Below are 22,535 nucleotides of genomic sequence, written 5' to 3' on the forward strand. Positions count from 1 at the left end.
GGTTTCTCATTAGGAGATTCGGAAGAGAAGGCCAAAATCTAACGCTCGCGAAAAAAAAAAAAAGTCAAAACCTTAAAGCAAAAACTTACAAAATGTGAAAGTTAAATTATACTGTTTTTGTAAAATTGTTGATGTTTTTTCCCCCAATTTCAAATATTCTGGGAAATTTATGGAGATAAGGTTTGAAAAATCATGCGGATGAGTATCCACAAGGTCCAGGTTGTACTGGAAGGAACCTTCTAGAACTTTTGATCACAAGGTCTGCTACCCTGGAGTCTGAGCTCTATCATAAATTTTTGTAGCGTCTACTTTACATTAAGATTTTTCGGTGGCTTAAGTGTTGGTGGGAGAACTGGTACCTTACTGGCGAGTAGAACTGTCATACAAATATAAGAATTGTCTTCGTAGACGTCTATTTAGGTTCTACGGTCATTAGAAAGAATTTTTTGGATCAAGTCTGGTCTTCAACCTTCACAAGAGTCTATCTTGTCTATTTAGTTTCTACGGTCATCAGAAACCATTCTTTGGACCAAACGTGGTCTTCAAACTTCACAAGACTCTATCTTTTCAATTTAGATTCTACGGCCATTAGAAACTCTTTTTTTGGACCAACCCTGGTCTTCAACCTTCACAAGAGCCTATCTTGTGTATTTAGTTTCTACGATCCTTAGAATTTTTTGGACCAACCCTGGTCTTCAACCTTCACAAGAGTATATCTTGTGTATTTAGTTTCTACAGCCATCAGAAACCATTCTTTGGACCAAACGTGGTCTTCAAACTTCACAAGAGACTATCTTTTCAATTTAGATTCTACGGCCGTTAGAAACTCTTTTTTTTCTGGACCAACCCTGGTCTTCAACCTTTACAAGAGACTATCTTGTGTATTGAGTTTCTACAGCCATTAGAAAGATTCTTTTCGAGCAAGCATGACCTTCAAACTTCACAAGAACCTATCCGGTCATCAGAAACCATTCTTTGGACCAATCGTGGTCTTCAACCTTCACAAGAGACTATCTTGTGTATTTAGTTTCTACAGCCATTAGAAAGATTTTTTTTGGAGCAAGTGTGGCCTTCAAACTTCACAAGAATCTATCTTTTCTATTTAGTTTCTACAGCCATTAGTAACCAGTCTTTGGACCAAGTGTGGTCTTCAACTTTCACAAGACTATCAATAGAAGCATGACCAGTTTGGCCAGACATATGTTGGATGCAATGGTTTCATGCTCCACTTTGTGTGTGGTTTCAAGGTCTTAGGGGTAATAATTCCAGTGAAATACCATGTGAAAGATGCAAAGGAGATGACATTGGAAAGGATGGGGTATGGGCAAGGAAAGGGGTGACCAAAGGTTGGAAGAGAATATAGGACAAGAAAGTTACCATAAGAAGAGTCACCTTCTATGTCTGTACTTCCCGAGGACGTGACAACATCTGGAAGAGACACAAAACAAAATTCATCAGGGAAATCGGGAAAAATAAATCTTCAAACTTTTCAGTAAAAGACCAAAAATATATATTTTCCAAGCTACATGAATTTTTTTTTTTAGGAAGAACAAATATAATTTGGGGTTAAAAAGTTACAGACATAACAAAAATAAAATCATAAGGCACACTGATGGAGAGCCTCGAGGTCTATGCCCCGTTCCCATGTATTGAACAGTATCATAATGTTTGTGGATCCTGAGAACACCCGCCTCTTGCCGATTCAATAGTCCCAGTGTGAGTCAGGAGCCGGTGGAGAACAATCGTCCACTGTAGACAACCCATGATCCACTCTGTGAGGTTACACAACGCGTCACAATCCCGTCTTCAGTAGATGTGGCCAAGGCTACAACATGTGCTTCACGGCCTTTAGAGCTTCTTCGAGATAATGAGGCTTTTAAGGACATGTCATCATTTTACGAGTCTGTCGATAAACAGGATCAAGGCCTGGGGCGGGGGGGGGGGGGGCGTATCTAAGTCTTAAAGAGGATCTGTCACCTCTCCTGACATCTGTTTTGGTAAATGCTTGAGAATCTTTCTCAGTTGTGGCATCCACCTGCTATTTCTCCTATATAGGTATGAATAGATTGTCATCTGGGTGGTACCAGGGGAGGCTTTGCCCCTACATGTAGAAGACCAGACGATGGATCCTCTTTATGTCATCATCCTTCGTTGGTTTCCCCATTACCACATTTTGCCTCCTGTTCCCTGATGCGAATTAAAAATCCTGGGCTGTATGAAAACTGTGGGCCCAAAAGCATCATTTTTTACAAATTTTTGACACTTCTTATGGTCCCGGAACCAAGATTTCCCTTCTACTGGCCATTTTTCTAGGATCTTTATAGGTCCTGGAAGGGCTCTTGTATACATGTGTCTAATGTGGGACTGGTTGTTCTTTTCAATATCTTTAAGGGGCAGTATAACTTGGTGGGTGTTTTGGGTGGTCATAGATCCCTCAAGGTCCTGGGCGGATGCCGATCTCTCCATATTATAATCTGCTGATGCCTGATCCCTCTTTGTACAGTCTCCCATGACCATTTCTTGTCCTATCCGGCCACCTCAAAGTTTTCTGCTAAGCCCATAAAACCCATAAAAAAATGTGCAATTCCTACAAAAATTGTGGTCATGATTGGAACGTGAACAAATTCCAATAGTCCTGATGAGCATGGTAGCACCCAACCTTTGTGGCTACAAACATATATGAATAAATATGCAAATTAGTATGCAAATAAACTGATGGAGGATCAATTTTTCCAGATTTGGAAGCCGTAGTGTCGACAGTGGCTGAAAATGTCAATTGTGACTAAAAGGGGGAGGATTTCAGAAAAAAAGGAGGAATCGGGCAACTTGTGCCCGCCCCTATTGCACTTGCAGATTGATTTGCATATATATAAACCAATGATTATTTCTGCATTTGCCTTAATGGTGGAGATAAAGGACCCAACGTTTGCATACTTGATTCGGGGTTCGGCTGTGATCCGGAAAATTGTCGCCCCTAGGTACTAGCCATGGCTATGATTGGCCAGTGGGACCATTCAACTAGCCATGCTTATGATTGCCCAGATGTGTCCCCCTGACCAGTCATAGCCATGGCTAGTAGATAGGGACGTTAATTAGCCGGACTGGCTGTCCGACTGCCAATCCGGCGATAACCGAACCCAAACATTGGTTCGGCTCTTCTCTACTTATTGGTTTATTGCTACAAATGTCTCTTTTTTCCACCCATAAAAGGCCCCTGCACCGGACTATAAGTGGCATCAGCCTGTTAGTTCTGTGCCCACTATGTCAGGAGCTATCACTTATAGCAAAAACCAAACCTGTCTACTCCAAATTCCAAATGTGGAGTTCCCCTTTAAGAAAACGAGACAACTCCGCGTGTAGAGGACAATGAAGATGGACAGTGCTCTGTAGCTCAAAGTTAAAAAATTAATGCAGCCTTATGGATGGATAATAAATAATTGCAACATCAGGCCGGAGAACAGTAGCGAGCAGTCGCCATTCGTCTTGTAAATGTCAGGACTCATAATGGGATATTTACTTTGCAGCCTGCTTTGGCCGTATAGATTGACTTTATTAATACCGAACCTTGTAATGCGCCCAGAAGGCTTCCAACGTTGTGAAATATGAGATAAGAAATCAGACTTGAGAGAGAGTGAAATCCGCAAGTTAATATACGGGCGGCTTCATCCCATCTGCCTCGCTGTGGAGGCCCAAAACCCTGGCGCAGAGGCCTCCTGCCGAGAGCTATGGAGGACACACGTTTTATTACCGACAAATCTGTTCCTATAATTCAAGGCTTTCATGTCCGGCAAATAATCTGGTTATTACCTCCCCCATAGGTTCTTCTTATAACAACCGACATATAAAGTCTCACCCGACCCCGAGTCCGGCTCTATAGGACAATGGAGTATCACGGAGTACGGTTATGTGGTGGTGGCTTGTTCATCATCTAGTGCCCAAATATTATGTACAATTCTGGGAACCCCGTGTAGAAGTAGGACATAAACCAAAGCTACAGCAATCAATGGAATTAAGGTTATGGGTGGATTACAGTACAAGGACAGACTTATGCAACTTAGGACACCACTGGTAATAACAGTATAGAGGTACTAGGACTGAAGGTTCGTAAGTAGAGATGAGCGGAACCGTAGTTTGCATTCAGGTTTGGAGGCTTGTCCAGTATGTATTGCCGGATAGGCAATATCCAGCAAACTGACACCCCCCCGGCTAATCATAACCATGGATTTTTGGTAGGATTTGCCAGTTTGGCTGTTCCACCACCAATCTGGCAATATTTTCGAATACTGCGGCCGACCCAAAACGTCAGGTCCGCTCATCTCTAGTTTGCATTACACCTCAAGATTTCATCATCATTGATGGTTCATCCAGTCTAAGAAGGTGACGGCTCCTTCAGAACTTTCCAGATCTCAAGCTAGCAAGGAGCCGGTACAGCAGTCCCAGTCCTTGAACTACCTATTCATGAAGGCGCTCCGCTCACCTTGACAGTTTCCTCGGTACTTCGGCTGCTCAATGTCTTGTTCGAATGTAACCCTAGAAATAATCCAAAACAATCCATAAATACAAAAACCTCCAAACATTGTGACTAGAGTATATTTTGATATTTTTAAAATTCTTTGAGAAGACCTTAGAAAGAACAATCACTAGAGGTTGATTGAACCTATCCGGTTACTCCGAATAGCCCAGGCTGAAGCTCTATCTTTTGGTGGCATGGCCATTCATAGTAGATGAATTCTAGATGGTTTGACAAAACTGGTGGGACTGACCGGACTGGATGATCACATATTTGGTGGTCCACTCTCTATCAATGGCAGATGTTGGGGGAAACAAGCATGGGGCTGTTGGATTTCAACATGGCTGCTAACTTCTCCTTGTTGGGAATAGGCCAAGATAGCCAAGTGATCATTTCTCTGAGGACATCACTCATGACCCCCTAATGCCTGATCGGCTGGCTGAGAGGGCATCAGAGGAGACCAAGTCTCATCTCTATAAGAATCCGGCAGTATGATTAGAGATATGTCGGAAATCCAGATATCTGATCTAGCATCAAAGGTGGCCCCATTCACATGGTCGTTCCCCTTCTATGCTAGATCGGATATCTCGGTGTCTGACATTTCGGGATATCCGATTTCAAATAGATGGCCAAAAATGAACTTTCCTTTCCAAAGTTTATGTAGTATGAGGTATGTGTGTGTGTGGATGTGTCGTCAGGCGTATGAAGCTCAAGTGTACGGCCAACCTTCCTGTGGACATTTCATGAAAAGTAAAATAAGACCACCAACAATAACACAACCGTCGAAGAGTTTGAGAACACAGAGGAACGAAAGACCCAAGAGAAATCAGGAAATTCTGAAGATACTACAGACATCCTCGGGGGGGAACAAAACACATACAATATACCGGATACACGCCAATCCCTCGGCAATGCCGTAACCAGAAACACAAAGCTAAAAACCTGCATTGGGTTGTGGTGATGACTAGTCTACAGCTCTTCACAGTGTGACTGCCTGCACCATGTATTATACATATATATAGATGTCAAGTCAACTTTAATTGCTGTAATCTCATGCTCCTGCCAAGGGAACGCAGCTTAACCATAATATATGGGCCGGGAAGAGAAGACGTAGTTCCCTTTATATTTATCGGAACTGATTATTCACATTTCAGCCGCATTTAATTAGATCTTAAGGGACGGCTTCTTCTCTGTTCATGAAACGTTCATCTAGTGTTTTGGAGGGGGGGGGTAAAGTTCTGCCCACCCCCCTTATATACGGAGCGCGTGTTACATTATGTATCTTGTATGTTGTATTACCTGATGTCACTGCGGTAATTGGCGCAGTTCCCCGATTTTAACCACACACAGTAAGGGTCTCTGGATGACAGGCAGCTCCTGTGGGAAGGAAAATAATAGACTTTGTACGGCGGAACTCTTTGTGCGACGACATTTTTGGACACTCAACGGCGTCCTGCACAGTAGAACCCATCCTGTATGAGAAAACCTTGATATAAGCCCTGAACGTTCACAGTTTTTTATTGAAACCCATCTACAGACTTGCTTACGTCGGGGGCCCCCGTAGGCACCACACGCGGCTGGCGGCCTTCCAGAGATCTGAGGCTTGAGTCGGATGCATTTGGCAAGCAAGCTTTTTTCTCGAGCCTTCAATTCTCTCTTGGCTCCCATCGCAATAAGGAGCCTGCAAATTAAAGCTTTTCCCTTCCCGCCACCGGAGTAGCAGAAGCGGGCACCCTGGGACCCCTTCAAACGTTATTGCAAGGCTCGTCGTACTGATGACTTTGTGGTAGGGTTATTCAGCCTGACGAGGGGGGGGATGGTCTCGTTGAGGGCCATGCGGGGAGTGAATGACAAGCCGAGAATTGTAAGCGGCTTTGTTCTGGAGACGCACACATGTGATGTGACTTTATTAATGAGATTATTACTGAGCTGGTTAATTTTATTTAGAACAGAAGGGATTTCTTTTCTCTCTCTCAACTGCTTCCAAAACTGGCGGTAACAATGGATGTGAAGCGATGGCGGTAATGACTACAGCCCACTTGTATGGCGCGAGCTGCTGTTCTCCTTTCTTCTCTCCGTTATGTTCCATTCCTTTGATTGACGGAGCCCTTATTAAGTGCAACATGTAACGTTTTGGCAGCGGAATTGTTGAAATTTTTGTGCTTTTCGCAAGTGAAAACCAACCTGTACAGAAGAACCTGACATCTGAGGGACCAGACTAGTGTTTCGACCCTTAGAGATGCCCTCAAGCCAGCGTAGACATCACCTACCTCCTACAGGTCCCATGCGATTCGCATCGGCTAAGAGGAACACGGATGATACAGCTTGAGAAGGCGACAAACAGGGCTCGGTTTTCTCGATCCAGCTGCAGTCCTAGGATCCTTGCGTCGTCCATCTTCCCGCCACACCTGCGTTGTGCAATGTTTTTTGTACTTTATTATAGTGCTAGCACAATCCCAGTCCCGAGATCTCCAGTGAATGCTCAGATCTTACCTGTCTTGGTTGTAGACATTGATCTCTTCAAGGAGGACGGTTTCTATTGTGGAGTTTTCTGTAGTTCCTGTGAGAACCTTTAGAATTTTCCCATCTTCAGATCCCAAAAACAAGACAGTGTAGTTCCCATAAGGACCGGCCGAGGTGTCTGCAGCTATCTGCGTCAGTTTATACCTGGGGAAACAGAATGGGTAAGAACTTTATAAAAAGAGTATCACGAGACTTCAATGTTCTAGGCACCAAGTTCCATCAGAAATTTTCAATAACACATTGTTGTTAATGAGTCATTGTTAATAACTACCTGCTGGTTGTTTTTGTGAACCATGGTGTCTCGGTTATCGATGGCACAGCCTCATCCAAGAGAGGGAAAGATTTGATGAAGGAAAGCGTCTCATCTGGAAACTCGTTGGATGCCTTGTACGAAGCAGCATTACCAAAACCTGCACAGCACCCAGGCCTGGAAGATGGGGAGACAAAAGTCAAGATTTAAGCCATGAGCCTCTTGAGGTTTTAAGCTATGAATCTCCTTGAACCCCTCAGCTGTGAGTCTCAAGCTATAGGATGATCCTCAAGATATCCACCAAGTTCCCTTGAAGCCTCTAATCATGGATCTCCTCAAAGCATCGAGCTATAGATCTCTTTGAAGTCTCAAGCTTTAGAGCTCTAAAGCTCCGAGCTATAGGTCTTCATAAAGCCTGTATAGATCTCCTACAAGCTCCGAGCTATAGGTCTTCATAAAGCCTGTATAGATCGCCTACAAGCTCCGAGCTATAGGTCTTCATAAAGCCTGTATAGATCTCCTACAAGCTCCGAGCTATAGGTCTTCATAAAACCTGTATAGATCTCCTACAAGCTCCGAGCTATAGGCCTTCATAAAGCCTGTATAGATCTCCTACAAGCTCCGAGCTATAGGTCTTCATAAAGCCTGTATAGATCTCCTACAAGCTCCGAGCTATAGGTCTTCATAAAGCCTGTATAGATCTCCTACAAGCTCCGAGCTATAGGTCTTCATAAAGCCTGTATAGATCTCCTACAAGCTCCGAGCTATAGGTCTTCATAAAGCCTGTATAGATCTCCTACAAGCTCCGAGCTATAGGTCTTCATAAAGCCTGTATAGATCTCCTACAAGCTCCGAGCTATAGGTCTTCATAAAGCCTGTATAGATCTCCTACAAGCTCCGAGCTATAGGTCTTCATAAAGCCTGTATAGATCTCCTACAAGCTCCGAGCTATAGGTCTTCATAAAGCCTGTATAGATCTCCTACAAGCTCCGAGCTATAGGTCTTCATAAAGCCTGTATAGATCTCCTACAAGCTCCGAGCTATAGGCCTTCATAAAGCCTGTATAGATCTCCTACAAGCTCCGAGCTATAGGTCTTCATAAAGCCTGTATAGATCTCCTACAAGCTCCGAGCTATAGGACTTCATAAAGCCTGTATAGATCTCCTACAAGCTTCAAACTGTGGATGTACTAAATGCCCTCAATGCCTAAAGTTCCAAATCTCCACAAGCCTTAAGCTATGGATCTCTATAAAGTCTCAAAATGTATCCTGAGATATGGATCTTTAACAAGCCTCAATCTATGAATCTCCTCCATTCCTCAAGCTGTGGATCTCTTTTTAAAATACTATGAATTTTTCAAAGCCTCAAGCAATGAATCTCCCAACCCCTCAAGCCACGGATCAGCAAAAATATATGGATCCCTCAGAAACCTCAAGCAATGGATCTCCTAGAAAGCTCAAGCTATGGTTCCACTCGAACCTACTGATATACTCAAAGCCTAAAGCCATAGACCTCCTCAATGCCTTAAGCTCCAACTCATGGATCTCCAAGAAGCCTCAAACTATGGATCTCCTCTATTCCCCCAACTGTGGATATCCCACAGCCCACCTGTGCAAAGCCTAAAGCTGTAGACCTCCTCAAAACTTCAAACTATGGATCTCCTCAAAACCCCAACTCATGGATCTCCTAAAAGATATGAATCTCTGAGGAGCCTCAACCTATGGATCTCCTTGAAGCTGCTAGATGTCTTAGGCTATGGATCTCCTTGAAGCTGCTAGATGTCTTAGGCTATGGATCTCCTTGAAGCTGCTTCTCTCCTTGAGGTCTTAGGCTATGGATCTCCTTGAAGCTGCTTCTCTCCTTGAGGTCTTAGGCTATGGATCTCCTTGAAGCTGCTAGATGTCTTAGGCTATGGATCTCCTTGAAGCTGCTAGATGTCTTAGGCTACGGATCTCCTTGAAGCTGCTAGATGTCTTAGGCTATGGATCTCCTTGAAGCTGCTTCTCTCCTTGAGGTCTTAGGCTATGGATCTCCTTGAAGCTGCTAGATGTCTTAGGCTATGGATCTCCTTGAAGCTGCTAGATGTCTTAGGCTATGGATCTCCTTGAAGCTGCTAGATGTCTTAGGCTATGGATCTCCTTGAAGCTGCTTCTCTCCTTGAGGTCTTAGGCTATGGATTGTCTCGTCCATAGAATTCCAATTACCTGGGCACGGGGACTTTATCTTCTGGAATAGGGGTCCAGGCCGATTCGGTGGTCTTTTGCTCTTTGAACTTCCCGTTAAAGACTTTCTCGATCTCCTCCATGTAGAAGGCGCAAACGCCCGATCCCGTGATGCTAGAAGAGAAGACACGGTAGACCGCCCTGTCGTTAATTTCACCTCTACAAGACGTCCGCCTGTGACTTATGGTTGTACATCCCCATATTTTACATCGGACCCGTGCAGAAGTTTTGGTTAATAAGGACTTCCATCCTAATTCTGAACGGCAATATTAATCCCTCATCTTAATGTCTTCTCTCCCCGGATGGTCGTATGCGCGACGCTAATGCTCCTCCCGTCCAATAAGAAGCCGTCCCGGAGGATGAATTCCCTTTATGAGGCCATACATCCTGTGCCGCCGAAAACATTGATATAAATGGATTTATGGTCTGCGTCCTGGGTGGGAGGCCTCCTGCTCCGCCACCTGATGTATCGCCCTCCATTACCGGCACTCTCCTTCTTTATAACCCGGAATTTATCGCCCCCTTCTTTATTACGTTTGGTCTCGCGGCCCCAAAGCCGGCGTTAAATCTTCCGCAGAACTTTTCCCAGTCTCTTCATTCCCGTTTCGCGGCTCTACTGGGCGCCTCTCCGCCGCCGCCGCTCTGTTTTGCTTACCTAATCCGCTAATAGGGTCTGGCAAGACGCGGCGGCCATTACTGGCGACTTCCTGTGCACTCATGCAGGTTATATCGCCCCCTAGGGGAGGACTCGTGAATATATAATGTACGGGAGAAGAGAGAACTCTTAATAGCTCTCATTATCCGATCGCTTTTTACCGCTCCGGCAGCGCCGTCCATACTTTACCGATGTCGTAACTCGTCATCTGCTCTAGTCACATCTAAAGCTTTCAACAATCCAAAGGTACCGAAAAAAACACAGCTTCAGCTCTGGATGTGACTAGAGTATAACAGAATATAACAGTGCTTGGCCTCAGCTTACAATGGAGACTTGTCCTCACACTGCTGTGCTCTCAGCTCTCTGCATTGGACTGCTCCACTGTCCTCGTCTATACAAGCTATAAAAAGGCTTCTGAATACTACAGCAGTTACTCAGAGCAGAGTGTAGCATTACACAGCAGTGTGAGGACACACCCCAGTACTAGAGACCAAATATAGAAGTTATCCCTTACTCTGCTAGGCTCTGCACAAGACAAAGGACCAAAGTACTCAGGGGGGCAGTGGTTGTGGAGCAGAGAACTAAGAGCACGGCAGTGTGAGGAGGAGCTCAGAGCGCAGCAGTGTGAGGAGGAGCTCAGAGCGCAGCAGTGTGAGGAGGAGCTCAGAGCACAGCAGTGTGAGGAGGAGCTCCAGGCACAGCAGTGTGAGGAGGAGCTCAGAGCACAGCAGTATGAGGAGGAGCTCAGAGCACAGCAGTATGAGGAGGAGCTCAGAGCACAGCAGTGTGAGGAGGAGCTCCAGGCACAGCAGTGTGAGGAGGAGCTCAGAGCACAGCAGTGTGAGGAGGAGCTCAGAGCACAGCAGTATGAGGAGGAGCTCAGAGCACAGCAGTGTGAGGAGGAGCTCCAGGCACAATAGTGTGAGGAGGAGCTCAGAGCACAGCAGTGTGAGGACACAGCTTAATGCACAATCCTTGCATGTGAATGCATTTTTCCGTCTTACATGGATGTACCAGGAGCCGGCTCTCACCTGTTGGGCTGGGTGCCAAACACTCCGATCACGGCGGGGCGGTTATTAATGGTGAGGATGTCGCTCATGGACTGGAGAACATCGAAGTAGAAGAAGGAGTCACCGGGGACGGAGCAGTTGAGGCGCGCCTTCAAGAACGAGGTCCAATACTTCTCCAGGACCCGAGGGGAACCTCCCATGTCGTTCTTACAGACCCGAGCGACCCGAGAGAAAGTCACCTGAAAGACAGTATGGACATGATAAACTCCACACACACAACATAGCGATACCGGACACATAATACCGCCATATACTGCCAGGAACCACTCACATAATACCGCCATCTACTGCCAGGGACCACTCACATAATACTGCCACATACTACCAGGAACCACTCACATAATACCGCCATCTACTGCCAGGTACCAATCACATAATACCGCCATATACTGCCAGGAACCACTTACATAATACCGCCATCTACTGCCAGGAACCACTCACATAATACTGCCATATACTGCCAGGAACCACTCACATAATACCGCCATATACTGCCAGGAACGACTTACATAATACCGCCATCTACTGCCAGGAACCACTTACATAATACCGCCATATACTGCCAGGAACCACTCACATAATACTGCCATATACTGCCAGGAACCACTTACATAATACCGCCATATACTGCCAGGAACCACTCACATAATACCGCCATATACTGACAGGAACCACTTACATAATACCGCCATATACTGCCAGGAACCACTTACATAATACCGCCATATACTGCCAGGAACCACTCACATAATACCGCCATATACTGCCAGGAACCACTTACATAATACCGCCATATACTGCCAGGAACCACTTACATAATACCGCCATATACTGCCAGGAACCACTCACATAATACTGCCATATAATGCCAGGAACCACTCACATAATACTGCCATATACTGCCAGGTACCAATCACATAATACCGCCATATACTGCCAGGAACCACTTACATAATACCGCCATATACTGCCAGGAACCACTCACATAATACTGCCATATAATGCCAGGAACCACTCACATAATACTGCCATATACTGCCAGCTACCACTCATACTGCTGAGCTGTGTATCTAATCCTATCCTGTGTGATACTGACTGCTGAGCTGTGTATCTAATCCTATCCTGTGTGAGACTGACTGCTGAGCTGTGTATCTAATCCTCTCCTGTGTGATACTGCTGAGCTGTGTATCTAATCCTATCATGTGTGATACTGCCTGCTGAGCTGTGTATCTAATCCCATCCTGTGTGATACTGCCTGCTGAGCTGTGTATCTAATCCTATCCTGTGTGATACTGTCTGATGAGCTATGTATCTAATCCTATCCTGTGTGATACTGTCTGCTGAGCTGTGTATCTAATCCTATCATGTGTGATACTGCCTGCTGAGCTGTGTATCTAATCCTATCCTGTGTGATACTGTCTGCTGAGCTATATATCTAATCCTATCCTGTGTGATACTGTCTGCTGAGCTGTGTATCTAATCCTATCCTGTGTGATACTGTCTGCTGAGCTGTGTATCTAATCCTATCCTGTGTGATACTGTCTGCTGAGCTGTGTATCTAATCCTCTCCTGTGTGATACTGACTGCTGAGCTGTGTATCTAATCCTATCCTGTGTGATACTGTCTGCTGAGCTGTGTATCTAACCCTATCCTGTGTGATACTGTCTGATGAGCTATGTATCTAATCCTATCCTGTGTGATACTGTCTGCTGAGCTGTGTATCTAATCCTATCATGTGTGATACTGACTGCTGAGCTGTGTATCTAATCCTATCCTGTGTGATACAGTCTGCTGAGCTGTGTATCTAATACTATCATGTGTGATACTGTCTGCTGAGCTGTGTATCTAATCCTCTCCTGTGTGATACTGTCTGCTGAGCTCTGTATCTAATCCTATCCTGTGTGATACTGACTGCTGAGCTGTGTATCTAATCCTATCCTGTGTGATACTGTCTGCTGAGCTGTGTATCTAATCCCATCCTGTGTGATACTGTCTGCTGAGCTGTGTATCTAATCCTATCCTGTGTGATACTGCTGAGCTGTGTATCTAATCCTATCATGTGTGATACAGTCTGCTGAGCTGTGTATCTAATCCCATCCTGTGTGATACTGCCTGCTGAGCTGTGTATCTAATCCTATCCTGTGTGATACAGTCTGCTGAGCTGTGTATCTAATCCTATCCTGTGTGATACTGACTGCTGAGCTGTGTATCTAATCCCATCCTGTGTGATACTTCTGAGCTGTGTATCTAATCCTCTCCTGTGTGATACAGTCTGCTGAGCTGTGTATCTAATCCTCTCCTGTGTGATACTGCTGAGCTGTGTATCTAATCCTATCATGTGTGATACAGTCTGCTGAGCTGTGTATCTAATCCCATCCTGTGTGATACTGCCTGCTGAGCTGTGTATCTAATCCTATCCTGTGTGATACTGTCTGCTGAGCTGTGTAACTAATACTATCCTGTGTGATACAGTCTGCTGAGCTGTGTATCTAATCCTATCCTGTGTGATACTGACTGCTGAGCTGTGTATCTAATCCCATCCTGTGTGATACTGCTGAGCTGTGTATCTAATCCTCTCCTGTGTGATACAGTCTGCTGAGCTGTGTATCTAATCCTCTCCTGTGTGATACTGCTGAGCTGTGTATCTAATCCTATCATGTGTGATACAGTCTGCTGAGCTGTGTATCTAATCCCATCCTGTGTGATACTGCCTGCTGAGCTGTGTATCTAATCCTATCATGTGTGATACTGTCTGCTGAGCTGTGTAACTAATCCTCTCCTGTGTGATACTGTCTGCTGAGCTGTGTATCTAATCCTATCATGTGTGATACTGTCTGCTGAGCTGTGTATCTAATCCTATCCTGTGTGATACTGTCTGCTGAGCTGTGTATCTAATCCTATCCTGTGTGATACTGCCTGCTGAGCTGTGTATCTAATCCTATCCTGTGAGATACTGACTGCTGAGCTGTGTATCTAATCCTATCCTGTGTGATACTGCCTGCTGAGCTGTGTATCTAATCCTATCCTGTGAGATACTGCCTGCTGAGCTGTGTATCTAATCCTATCCTGTGAGATACTGACTGCTGAGCTGTGTATCTAATCCTATCCTGTTTGATACAGTCTGCTGAGCTGTGTATCTAATCCTATCCTGTGTGATACTGTCTGCTGAGCTGTGTATCTAATCCTATCCTGTGTGATACTGTCTGCTGAGCTGTGTATCTAATCCTATCCTGTGAGATACTGACTGCTGAGCTGTGTATCTAATCCTATCCTGTTTGATACAGTCTGCTGAGCTGTGTATCTAATCCTATCCTGTGTGATACTGTCTGCTGAGCTGTGTATCTAATCCTATCCTGTGTGATACAGTCTGCTGAGCTGTGTATCTAATCCTATCCTGTGTGAGACTGACTGCTGAGCTGTGTATCTAACCCTCTCCTGTGTGATACTGCTGAGCTGTGTATCTAATCCTATCATGTGTGATATTGCCTGCTGAGCTGTGTATCTAATCCCATCCTGTGTGATACTGCCTGCTGAGCTGTGTATCTAATCCTATCCTGTGTGATACTGTCTGATGAGCTATGTATCTAATCCTATCCTGTGTGATACTGTCTGCTGAGCTGTGTATCTAATCCTATCCTGTGTGATACTGTCTGATGAGCTGTGTATCTAATCCTATCCTGTGTGATACTGTCTGATGAGCTGTGTATCTAATCCTATCCTGTGTGATACTGTCTGCTGAGCTGTGTATCTAATCCTACCCTGTGTGATACTGTCTGCTGAGCTGTGTATCTAATCCTATCCTGTGTGATACTGACTGCTGAGCTGTGTATCTAATCCTATCATCTGTGATACTGCCTGCTGAGCTGTGTATCTAATCCTATCCTGTGTGATACTGTCTGATGAGCTATGTATCTAATCCTATCCTGTGTGATACTGACTGCTGAGCTGTGTATCTAATCCTATCATGTGTGATACTATCTGATGAGCTATGTATCTAATCCTATCCTGTGTGATACAGCCTGCTGAGCTGTGTATCTAATCCTATCCTGTGTGATACTGTCTGATGAGCTATGTATCTAATCCTATCCTGTGTGATACAGCCTGCTGAGCTGTGTATCTAATCCTATCCTGTGTGATACTGTCTGATGAGCTGTGTATCTAATCCTATCCTGTGTGATACTGTCTGCTGAGCTGTGTATCTAATCCTATCCTGTGTGATACTGACTGCTGAGCTGTGTATCTCATCCTATCATGTGTGATACTGACTGCTGAGCTGTGTATCTAATCCTATCCTGTGTGATACTGTCTGCTGAGCTGTGTATCTAATCCTATCATGTGTGATACTGCCTGCTGAGCTGTGTATCTAATCCTATCCTGTGTGATACTGTCTGCTGAGCTGTGTATCTAATCCTATCCTGTGTGATACTGTCTGATGAGCTATGTATCTAATCCTATCCAGTGTGATACTGACTGCTGAGCTGTGTATCTAATCCTCTCCTGTGTGATACTGTCTGATGAGCTGTGTATCTAATACTACCATGTGTGAGACTGTCTGCTGAGCTGTGTATCTAATCCTATCCTGTGTGATACTGCCTGCTGAGCTGTGTATCTAATACTATCATGTGTGATACTGTCTGCTGAGCTGTGTATCTAATCCTCTCCTGTGTGATACTGTCTGCTGAGCTCTGTATCTAATCCTATCCTGTGTGATACTGTCTGCTGAGCTGTGTATCTAATCCTCTCCTGTGTGATACTGTCTGCTGAGCTGTGTATCTAATCCCATCCTGTGTGATACTGCCTGCTGAGCTGTGTATCTAATACTATCATGTGTGATACTGTCTGCTGAGCTGTGTATCTAATCCTCTCCTGTGTGATACTGTCTGCTGAGCTCTGTATCTAATCCTATCCTGTGTGATACTGACTGCTGAGCTGTGTATCTAATCCTCTCCTGTGTGATACTGCTGAGCTGTGTATCTAATCCTATCATGTGTGATACAGTCTGCTGAGCTGTGTATCTAATCCCATTCTGTGTGATACTGCCTGCTGAGCTGTGTATCTAATCCCATCCTGTGTGATACTGCTGAGCTGTGTATCTAATCCTCTCCTGTGTGATACTATCTGCTGTGCTGTGTATCTAATCCTATCCTGTGTGATACTGCTGAGCTGTGTATCTCATCCTATCCTGTGTGATACTATCTGCTGTGCTGTGTATCTAATCCTATCCTGTGTGATACTGTCTGCTGAGCTGTGTATCTAATCCTCTCCTGTGTGATACTGCCTGCTGAGCTGTGTATCTAATCCTATCCTGTGTGATACTGTCTGCTGAGCTGTGTATCTAATCCTATCCTGTGTGATACTATCTGCTGTGCTGTGTATCTAATCCTATCCTGTGTGATACTGTCTGCTGAGCTGTGTATCTAATCCTCTCCTGTGTGATACTGACTGCTGAGCTGTGTATCTAATCCTATTCTGTGTGATACTGTCTGCTGTGCTGTGTATCTAATCCTATCCTGTGTGATACAGTCTGCTGAGCTGTGTATCTAATCCTATCCTGTGTGATACTGTCTGCTGTGCTGTGTATCTAATCCTATCCTGTGTGATACTGTCTGCTGAGCTGTGTATCTAATCCTATCCTGTGTGATACTGACTGCTGAGCCGTGTATCTAATCCTATCCTGTGTGATACTGTCTGCTGAGCTGTGTATCTAATCCTCCCCTGTGTGGTACTGTCTGCTGAGCCGTGTATCTAATCCTATCCTGTGTGATACTGTATGCTGAGCTGTGTATCTAATCCTATCCTGTGTGATACTGTCTTCTGAGCTGTGTATCTAATCCTATCCTGTGTGATACTGCCTGCTGAGCTGTGTATCTAATCCTCTCCTGTGTGATACTGTCTGCTGAGCTGTGTATCTACTCCTCCCCTGTGTGGTACAGTCCGCAGAGCTGTGTATCTAATCCTATCATGTGTGATACTGTCTGCTGAGCCGTGTATCTAATCCTATCCTGTGTGGTACTGTCTGCTGAGCCGTGTATCTAATCCTATCCTGTGTGATACTGACTGCTGAGCTGTGTATCTAATCCTATCCTGTGTGATACTGACTGCTGAGCTGTGTATCTAATCCTATCCTGTGTGATACTGTCTGCTGAGCTGTGTATCTAATCCTATCCTGTGTGATACTGTCTGCTGAGCTGTGTATCTAATCCTATCCTGTGTGATACAGTCTGCTGAGCTGTGTATCTAATCCTATCCTGTGTGATACTGACTGCTGAGCTGTGTATCTAATCCCATCCTGTGTGGTACTGTCTGCTGAGCCGTGTATCTAATCCTATCCTGTGTGATACTGTCTGCTGAGCTGTGTATCTAATCCTTTCCTGTGTGATACTGCTGAGCTATGTATCTAATCCTATCCTGTGTGATACAGTCTGCTGAGCTGTGTATCTAATCCTATCCTGTGTGATACTGTCTGGTGAGCTGTGTATCTAATCCTTTCCTGTGTGATACTGCTGAGCTATGTATCTAATCCTATCCTGTGTGATACAGTCTGCTGAGCTGTGTATCTAATCCTATCCTGTGTGATACTGTCTGCTGAGCTGTGTATCTACTCCTCCCCTGTGTGGTACAGTGGGTACCCATGCCCTCTGGTGCCCGGGTGATGTTGGGATACGCGGCTCCCAGCAGTGGTTTGGGTGATGTGTAACTTTCTTGTGATTCGGGGAGGCTGTCCCCAATGCCGCCATCACATGACTATCACCCTCAGCACCTCCAACCCCCCCCCCCCCCCCGAGCACCTACCTTCCCCAGCGTGGTGTACTCCATGGAGATCTCCCGGAAGAAGAAATACGCGTAATTACCGTATTCAACTGCGTGGATGAAGTGCGGCTCTGCAGGGGGGACACATGGAGAGGACAGTGAGCGCCACCTAGTGGTCACATTATAACCTCATATACTGTGTACACAGCACCACCTAGTGGTCACATTATAACCTCATATACTGTGTACACAGCGCCACCTAGTGGTCACATTATAACCTCATATACTGTGTACACAGCGCCACCTAGTGGTCACATTATAACCTCATATACTGTGTGCACAGCGCCACCTAGTGGTCACATTATAACCTCATATACTGTGTACACAGCACCACCTAGTGGTCACATTATAACCTCATATACTGTGTACACAGCGCCACCTAGTGGTCACATTGTAACCTCATATACTGTGTACACAGCGCCACCTAGTGGTCACATTATAACCTCATATACTGTGTGCACAGCACCACCTAGTGGTCACATTATAACCTCATATACTGTGTACACAGCGCCACCTAGTGGTCACATTATCACCTCATATACTGTGTGCACAGCGCCACCTAGTGGTCACATTATCACCTCATATACTGTGTACACAGCGCCACCTAGTGGTCACATTATCACCTCATATACTGTGTGCACAGCGCCACCTAGTGGTCACATTATAACCTCATATACTGTGTACACAGCGCCACCTAGTGGTCAGATTATAACCTCATATACTGTGTACACAGCGCCACCTAGTGGTCACATTATAACCTCATATACTGTGTACACAGCGCCACCTAGTGGTCACATTATAACCTCATATACTGTGTGCACAGCGCCACCTAGTGGTCACATTATAACCTCATATACTGTGTACACAGCGCCACCTAGTGGTCACATTATAACCTCATATACTGTGTGCACAGCGCCACCTAGTGGTCACATTATAACCTCATATACTGTGTGCACAGCGCCACCTAGTGGTCACATTATAACCTCATATACTGTGTGCACAGCGCCACCTAGTGGTCACATTATAACCTCATATACTGTGTACACAGCGCCACCTAGTGGTCACATTATAACATCATATACTGTGTGCACAGCGCCACCTAGTGGTCACATTATAACCTCATATACTGTGTACACAGCGCCACCTAGTGGTCAGATTATAACCTCATATACTGTGTACACAGCGCCACCTAGTGGTCAGATTATAACCTCATATACTGTGTACACAGCGCCACCTAGTGGTCACATTATAACCTCATATACTGTGTACACAGCGCCACCTAGTGGTCACATTATAACCTCATATACTGTGTGCACAGCGCCACCTAGTGGTCACATTATAACCTCATATACTGTGTGCACAGCGCCACCTAGTGGTCACATTATAACGCTATATACTGTGTGCACAGCGCCACCTAGTGGTCACATTATAACCTCATATACTGTGTACACAGCGCCACCTAGTGGTCACATTATAACATCATATACTGTGTACACAGCGCCACCTAGTGGTCACATTATAACCTCATATACTGTGTACACAGCACCACCTAGTGGTCACATTATAACCTCATATACTGTGTACACAGCGCCACCTAGTGGTCACATTATAACCTCATATACTGTGTACACAGCGCCACCTAGTGGTCACATTATAACCTCATATACTGTGTGCACAGCGCCACCTAGTGGTCACATTATAACCTCATATACTGTGTACACAGCACCACCTAGTGGTCACATTATAACCTCATATACTGTGTACACAGCGCCACCTAGTGGTCACATTGTAACCTCATATACTGTGTACACAGCGCCACCTAGTGGTCACATTATAACCTCATATACTGTGTGCACAGCACCACCTAGTGGTCACATTATAACCTCATATACTGTGTACACAGCGCCACCTAGTGGTCACATTATCACCTCATATACTGTGTGCACAGCGCCACCTAGTGGTCACATTATCACCTCATATACTGTGTACACAGCGCCACCTAGTGGTCACATTATCACCTCATATACTGTGTGCACAGCGCCACCTAGTGGTCACATTATAACCTCATATACTGTGTACACAGCGCCACCTAGTGGTCAGATTATAACCTCATATACTGTGTACACAGCGCCACCTAGTGGTCACATTATAACATCATATACTGTGTACACAGCGCCACCTAGTGGTCACATTATAACCTCATATACTGTGTACACAGCGCCACCTAGTGGTCACATTATAACCTCATATACTGTGTGCACAGCGCCACCTAGTGGTCACATTATAACCTCATATACTGTGTACACAGCGCCACCTAGTGGTCACATTATAACCTCATATACTGTGTGCACAGCGCCACCTAGTGGTCACATTATAACCTCATATACTGTGTGCACAGCGCCACCTAGTGGTCACATTATAACCTCATATACTGTGTGCACAGCGCCACCTAGTGGTCACATTATAACCTCATATACTGTGTACACAGCGCCACCTAGTGGTCACATTATAACATCATATACTGTGTGCACAGCGCCACCTAGTGGTCACATTATAACCTCATATACTGTGTACACAGCGCCACCTAGTGGTCAGATTATAACCTCATATACTGTGTACACAGCGCCACCTAGTGGTCAGATTATAACCTCATATACTGTGTACACAGCGCCACCTAGTGGTCACATTATAACCTCATATACTGTGTACACAGCGCCACCTAGTGGTCACATTATAACCTCATATACTGTGTGCACAGCGCCACCTAGTGGTCACATTATAACCTCATATACTGTGTGCACAGCGCCACCTAGTGGTCACATTGTAACATCATATACTGTGTACACAGCGCCACCTAGTGGTCAGATTATCATGCACTTGTTATGTAGTTTTGCCTGTGTGTCTTTGCCTTGTTCTCACAGCTGAGGGTTTGTTACTCATTCTAAATAGTCTCCAGTATTCCGATCCTCTCTCCTGTCCTGACAGTTTGTTACAATGTATCAGCACAGGGAGAACCTGTTCCAGAGTTTCTAGAATAAACTGTAACAAACCCTCAGCTGTGATGTAAAAAATAGAATATCAGTTTGTTACAATGTAACAGCGCAGGTGACATATCACAGACTTCTCACCTCTCAGCCACTTGGAGTCGTACTTGACGGTGCGGAGGACGGGGCTCTTCTCCCCGAGGCTCCGGTATATGACGGCGTCACTGGCCTGGAAATCAGCCACCGTGGCGGAATACAGATTCCCATCTATAGGGGGAGAGAACAGAGGTTTATGAAGGGGAAGGGAGGCCGGGGATGAGCGGAGGACGGCGAGGGGGAGAGAGGAGGCTGGTGAGGAGGGGGGAAGCAGGAGCCAGGGAGCAGGGAAAAGCAGCCTGTCGAGATGGGGAGAGGAGGCCGGTAAAGAGGGGAGAGGAGGCCGGCAAGGAGGGGAGAGGAGGCCGGCAAAGAGGGGAGAGGAGGCCGGCAAAGAGGGGAGAGGAGGCCGGCAAGGAGGGGAGAGGAGGCCGGCAAAAAGAGGAGAGGAGGCCGGCAAAGAGGGGAGAGGAGGCCGGCAAAGAGGGGAGAGGAGGCCGGCAAAGAGGGGAGAGGAGGCCGGCAAAGAGGGGAGAGGAGGCCGGCAAAGAGGGGAGAGGAGGCCGGCAAAGAGGGGAGAGGAGGCCGGCAAAGAGGGGAGAGGAGGCCGGCAAAGAGGGGAGAGTAGGCCGGCAAAGAGGGGATAGGAGGCCGGCAAAGAGGGGAGAGGAGGCCGGCAAAGAGGGGAGAGGAGGCCGGCAAAGAGGGGAGAGGAGGCCGGCAAAGAGGGGAGAGGAGGCCGGCAAAGAGGGGAGAGGAGGCCGGCAAAGAGGGGAGAGGAGGCCGGCAAAGAGGGGAGAGGAGGCCGGCAAAGAGGGGAGAGGAGGCCGGCAAAGAGGGGAGAGGAGGCCGGCAAAGAGGGGAGAGGAGGCCGGCAAAGAGGGGAGAGGAGGCCGGCAAAGAGGGGAGAGGAGGCCGGCAAAGAGGGGATAGGAGGCCGGCAAAGAGGGGAGAGGAGGCCGGCAAAGAGGGGAGAGGAGGCCGGCAAAGAGGGGAGAGGAGGCCGGCAAAGAGGGGATAGGAGGCCGGCAAAGAGGGGATAGGAGGCCGGCAAAGAGGGGAGAGGAGGCCGGCAAAGAGGGGAGAGGAGGCCGGCAAAGAGGGGAGAGGAGGCCGGCAAATCGGGGAGAGGAGGCCGGCAAAGAGGGGAGAGGAGGCCGGCAAAGAGGGGAGAGGAGGCCGGCAAAGAGGGGAGAGGAGGCCGGCGATGAATGAGGGCAGTAGATTTAGAGGCTCATCCATATTGTGGCTGATTCTTACCTGCAAAGAGCGCCACGCTGGCATGCCTGGCATCGAAGGGGCAACGCGCTTGACCGTTAAACTCTTCCCCATCTTGCTCCAGGGTCTTGATCTAGGAGGATCACACATATATATAAAACAATCCCCACTACTAGACCCCCAGATGAAAGGAGCAT

The 22,535-nt window shown here is 46.2% G+C and overlaps 1 protein-coding gene across 5 annotated transcripts in view; it reads right to left on the minus strand.

Annotated features, from left to right (window-relative positions):
* Window positions 1–22,535, minus strand: part of SEMA6C (semaphorin 6C) — a 130,907-nt gene that overhangs the window by 12,328 nt on the left and 96,044 nt on the right. For 3 of the 5 annotated variants that reach the window (XM_072114789.1, XM_072114790.1, XM_072114792.1), the window contains exons 8-18: window positions 22,381–22,471; window positions 21,169–21,291; window positions 18,023–18,111; window positions 11,192–11,409; window positions 9,488–9,619; window positions 7,305–7,460; window positions 7,004–7,177; window positions 6,781–6,918; window positions 5,810–5,887; window positions 4,478–4,530; window positions 1,378–1,428 (exon numbers count right to left, since the gene is read on the minus strand). In XM_072114789.1, coding sequence (XP_071970890.1) covers window positions 1,378–1,428; window positions 4,478–4,530; window positions 5,810–5,887; window positions 6,781–6,918; window positions 7,004–7,177; window positions 7,305–7,460; window positions 9,488–9,619; window positions 11,192–11,409; window positions 18,023–18,111; window positions 21,169–21,291; window positions 22,381–22,471 — 1,303 coding nt within the window. The remainder of the gene's footprint in view (window positions 1–1,377; window positions 1,429–4,477; window positions 4,531–5,809; window positions 5,888–6,780; window positions 6,919–7,003; window positions 7,178–7,304; window positions 7,461–9,487; window positions 9,620–11,191; window positions 11,410–18,022; window positions 18,112–21,168; window positions 21,292–22,380; window positions 22,472–22,535) is intronic. The other 2 variants (XM_072114791.1, XM_072114793.1) reach the window with 1 other exon arrangement.

Source organism: Engystomops pustulosus, chromosome 7 (assembly GCF_040894005.1).
Source record: "Engystomops pustulosus chromosome 7, aEngPut4.maternal, whole genome shotgun sequence".
In the NCBI taxonomy this organism is placed as follows: Eukaryota; Metazoa; Chordata; class Amphibia; order Anura; family Leptodactylidae; genus Engystomops; species Engystomops pustulosus.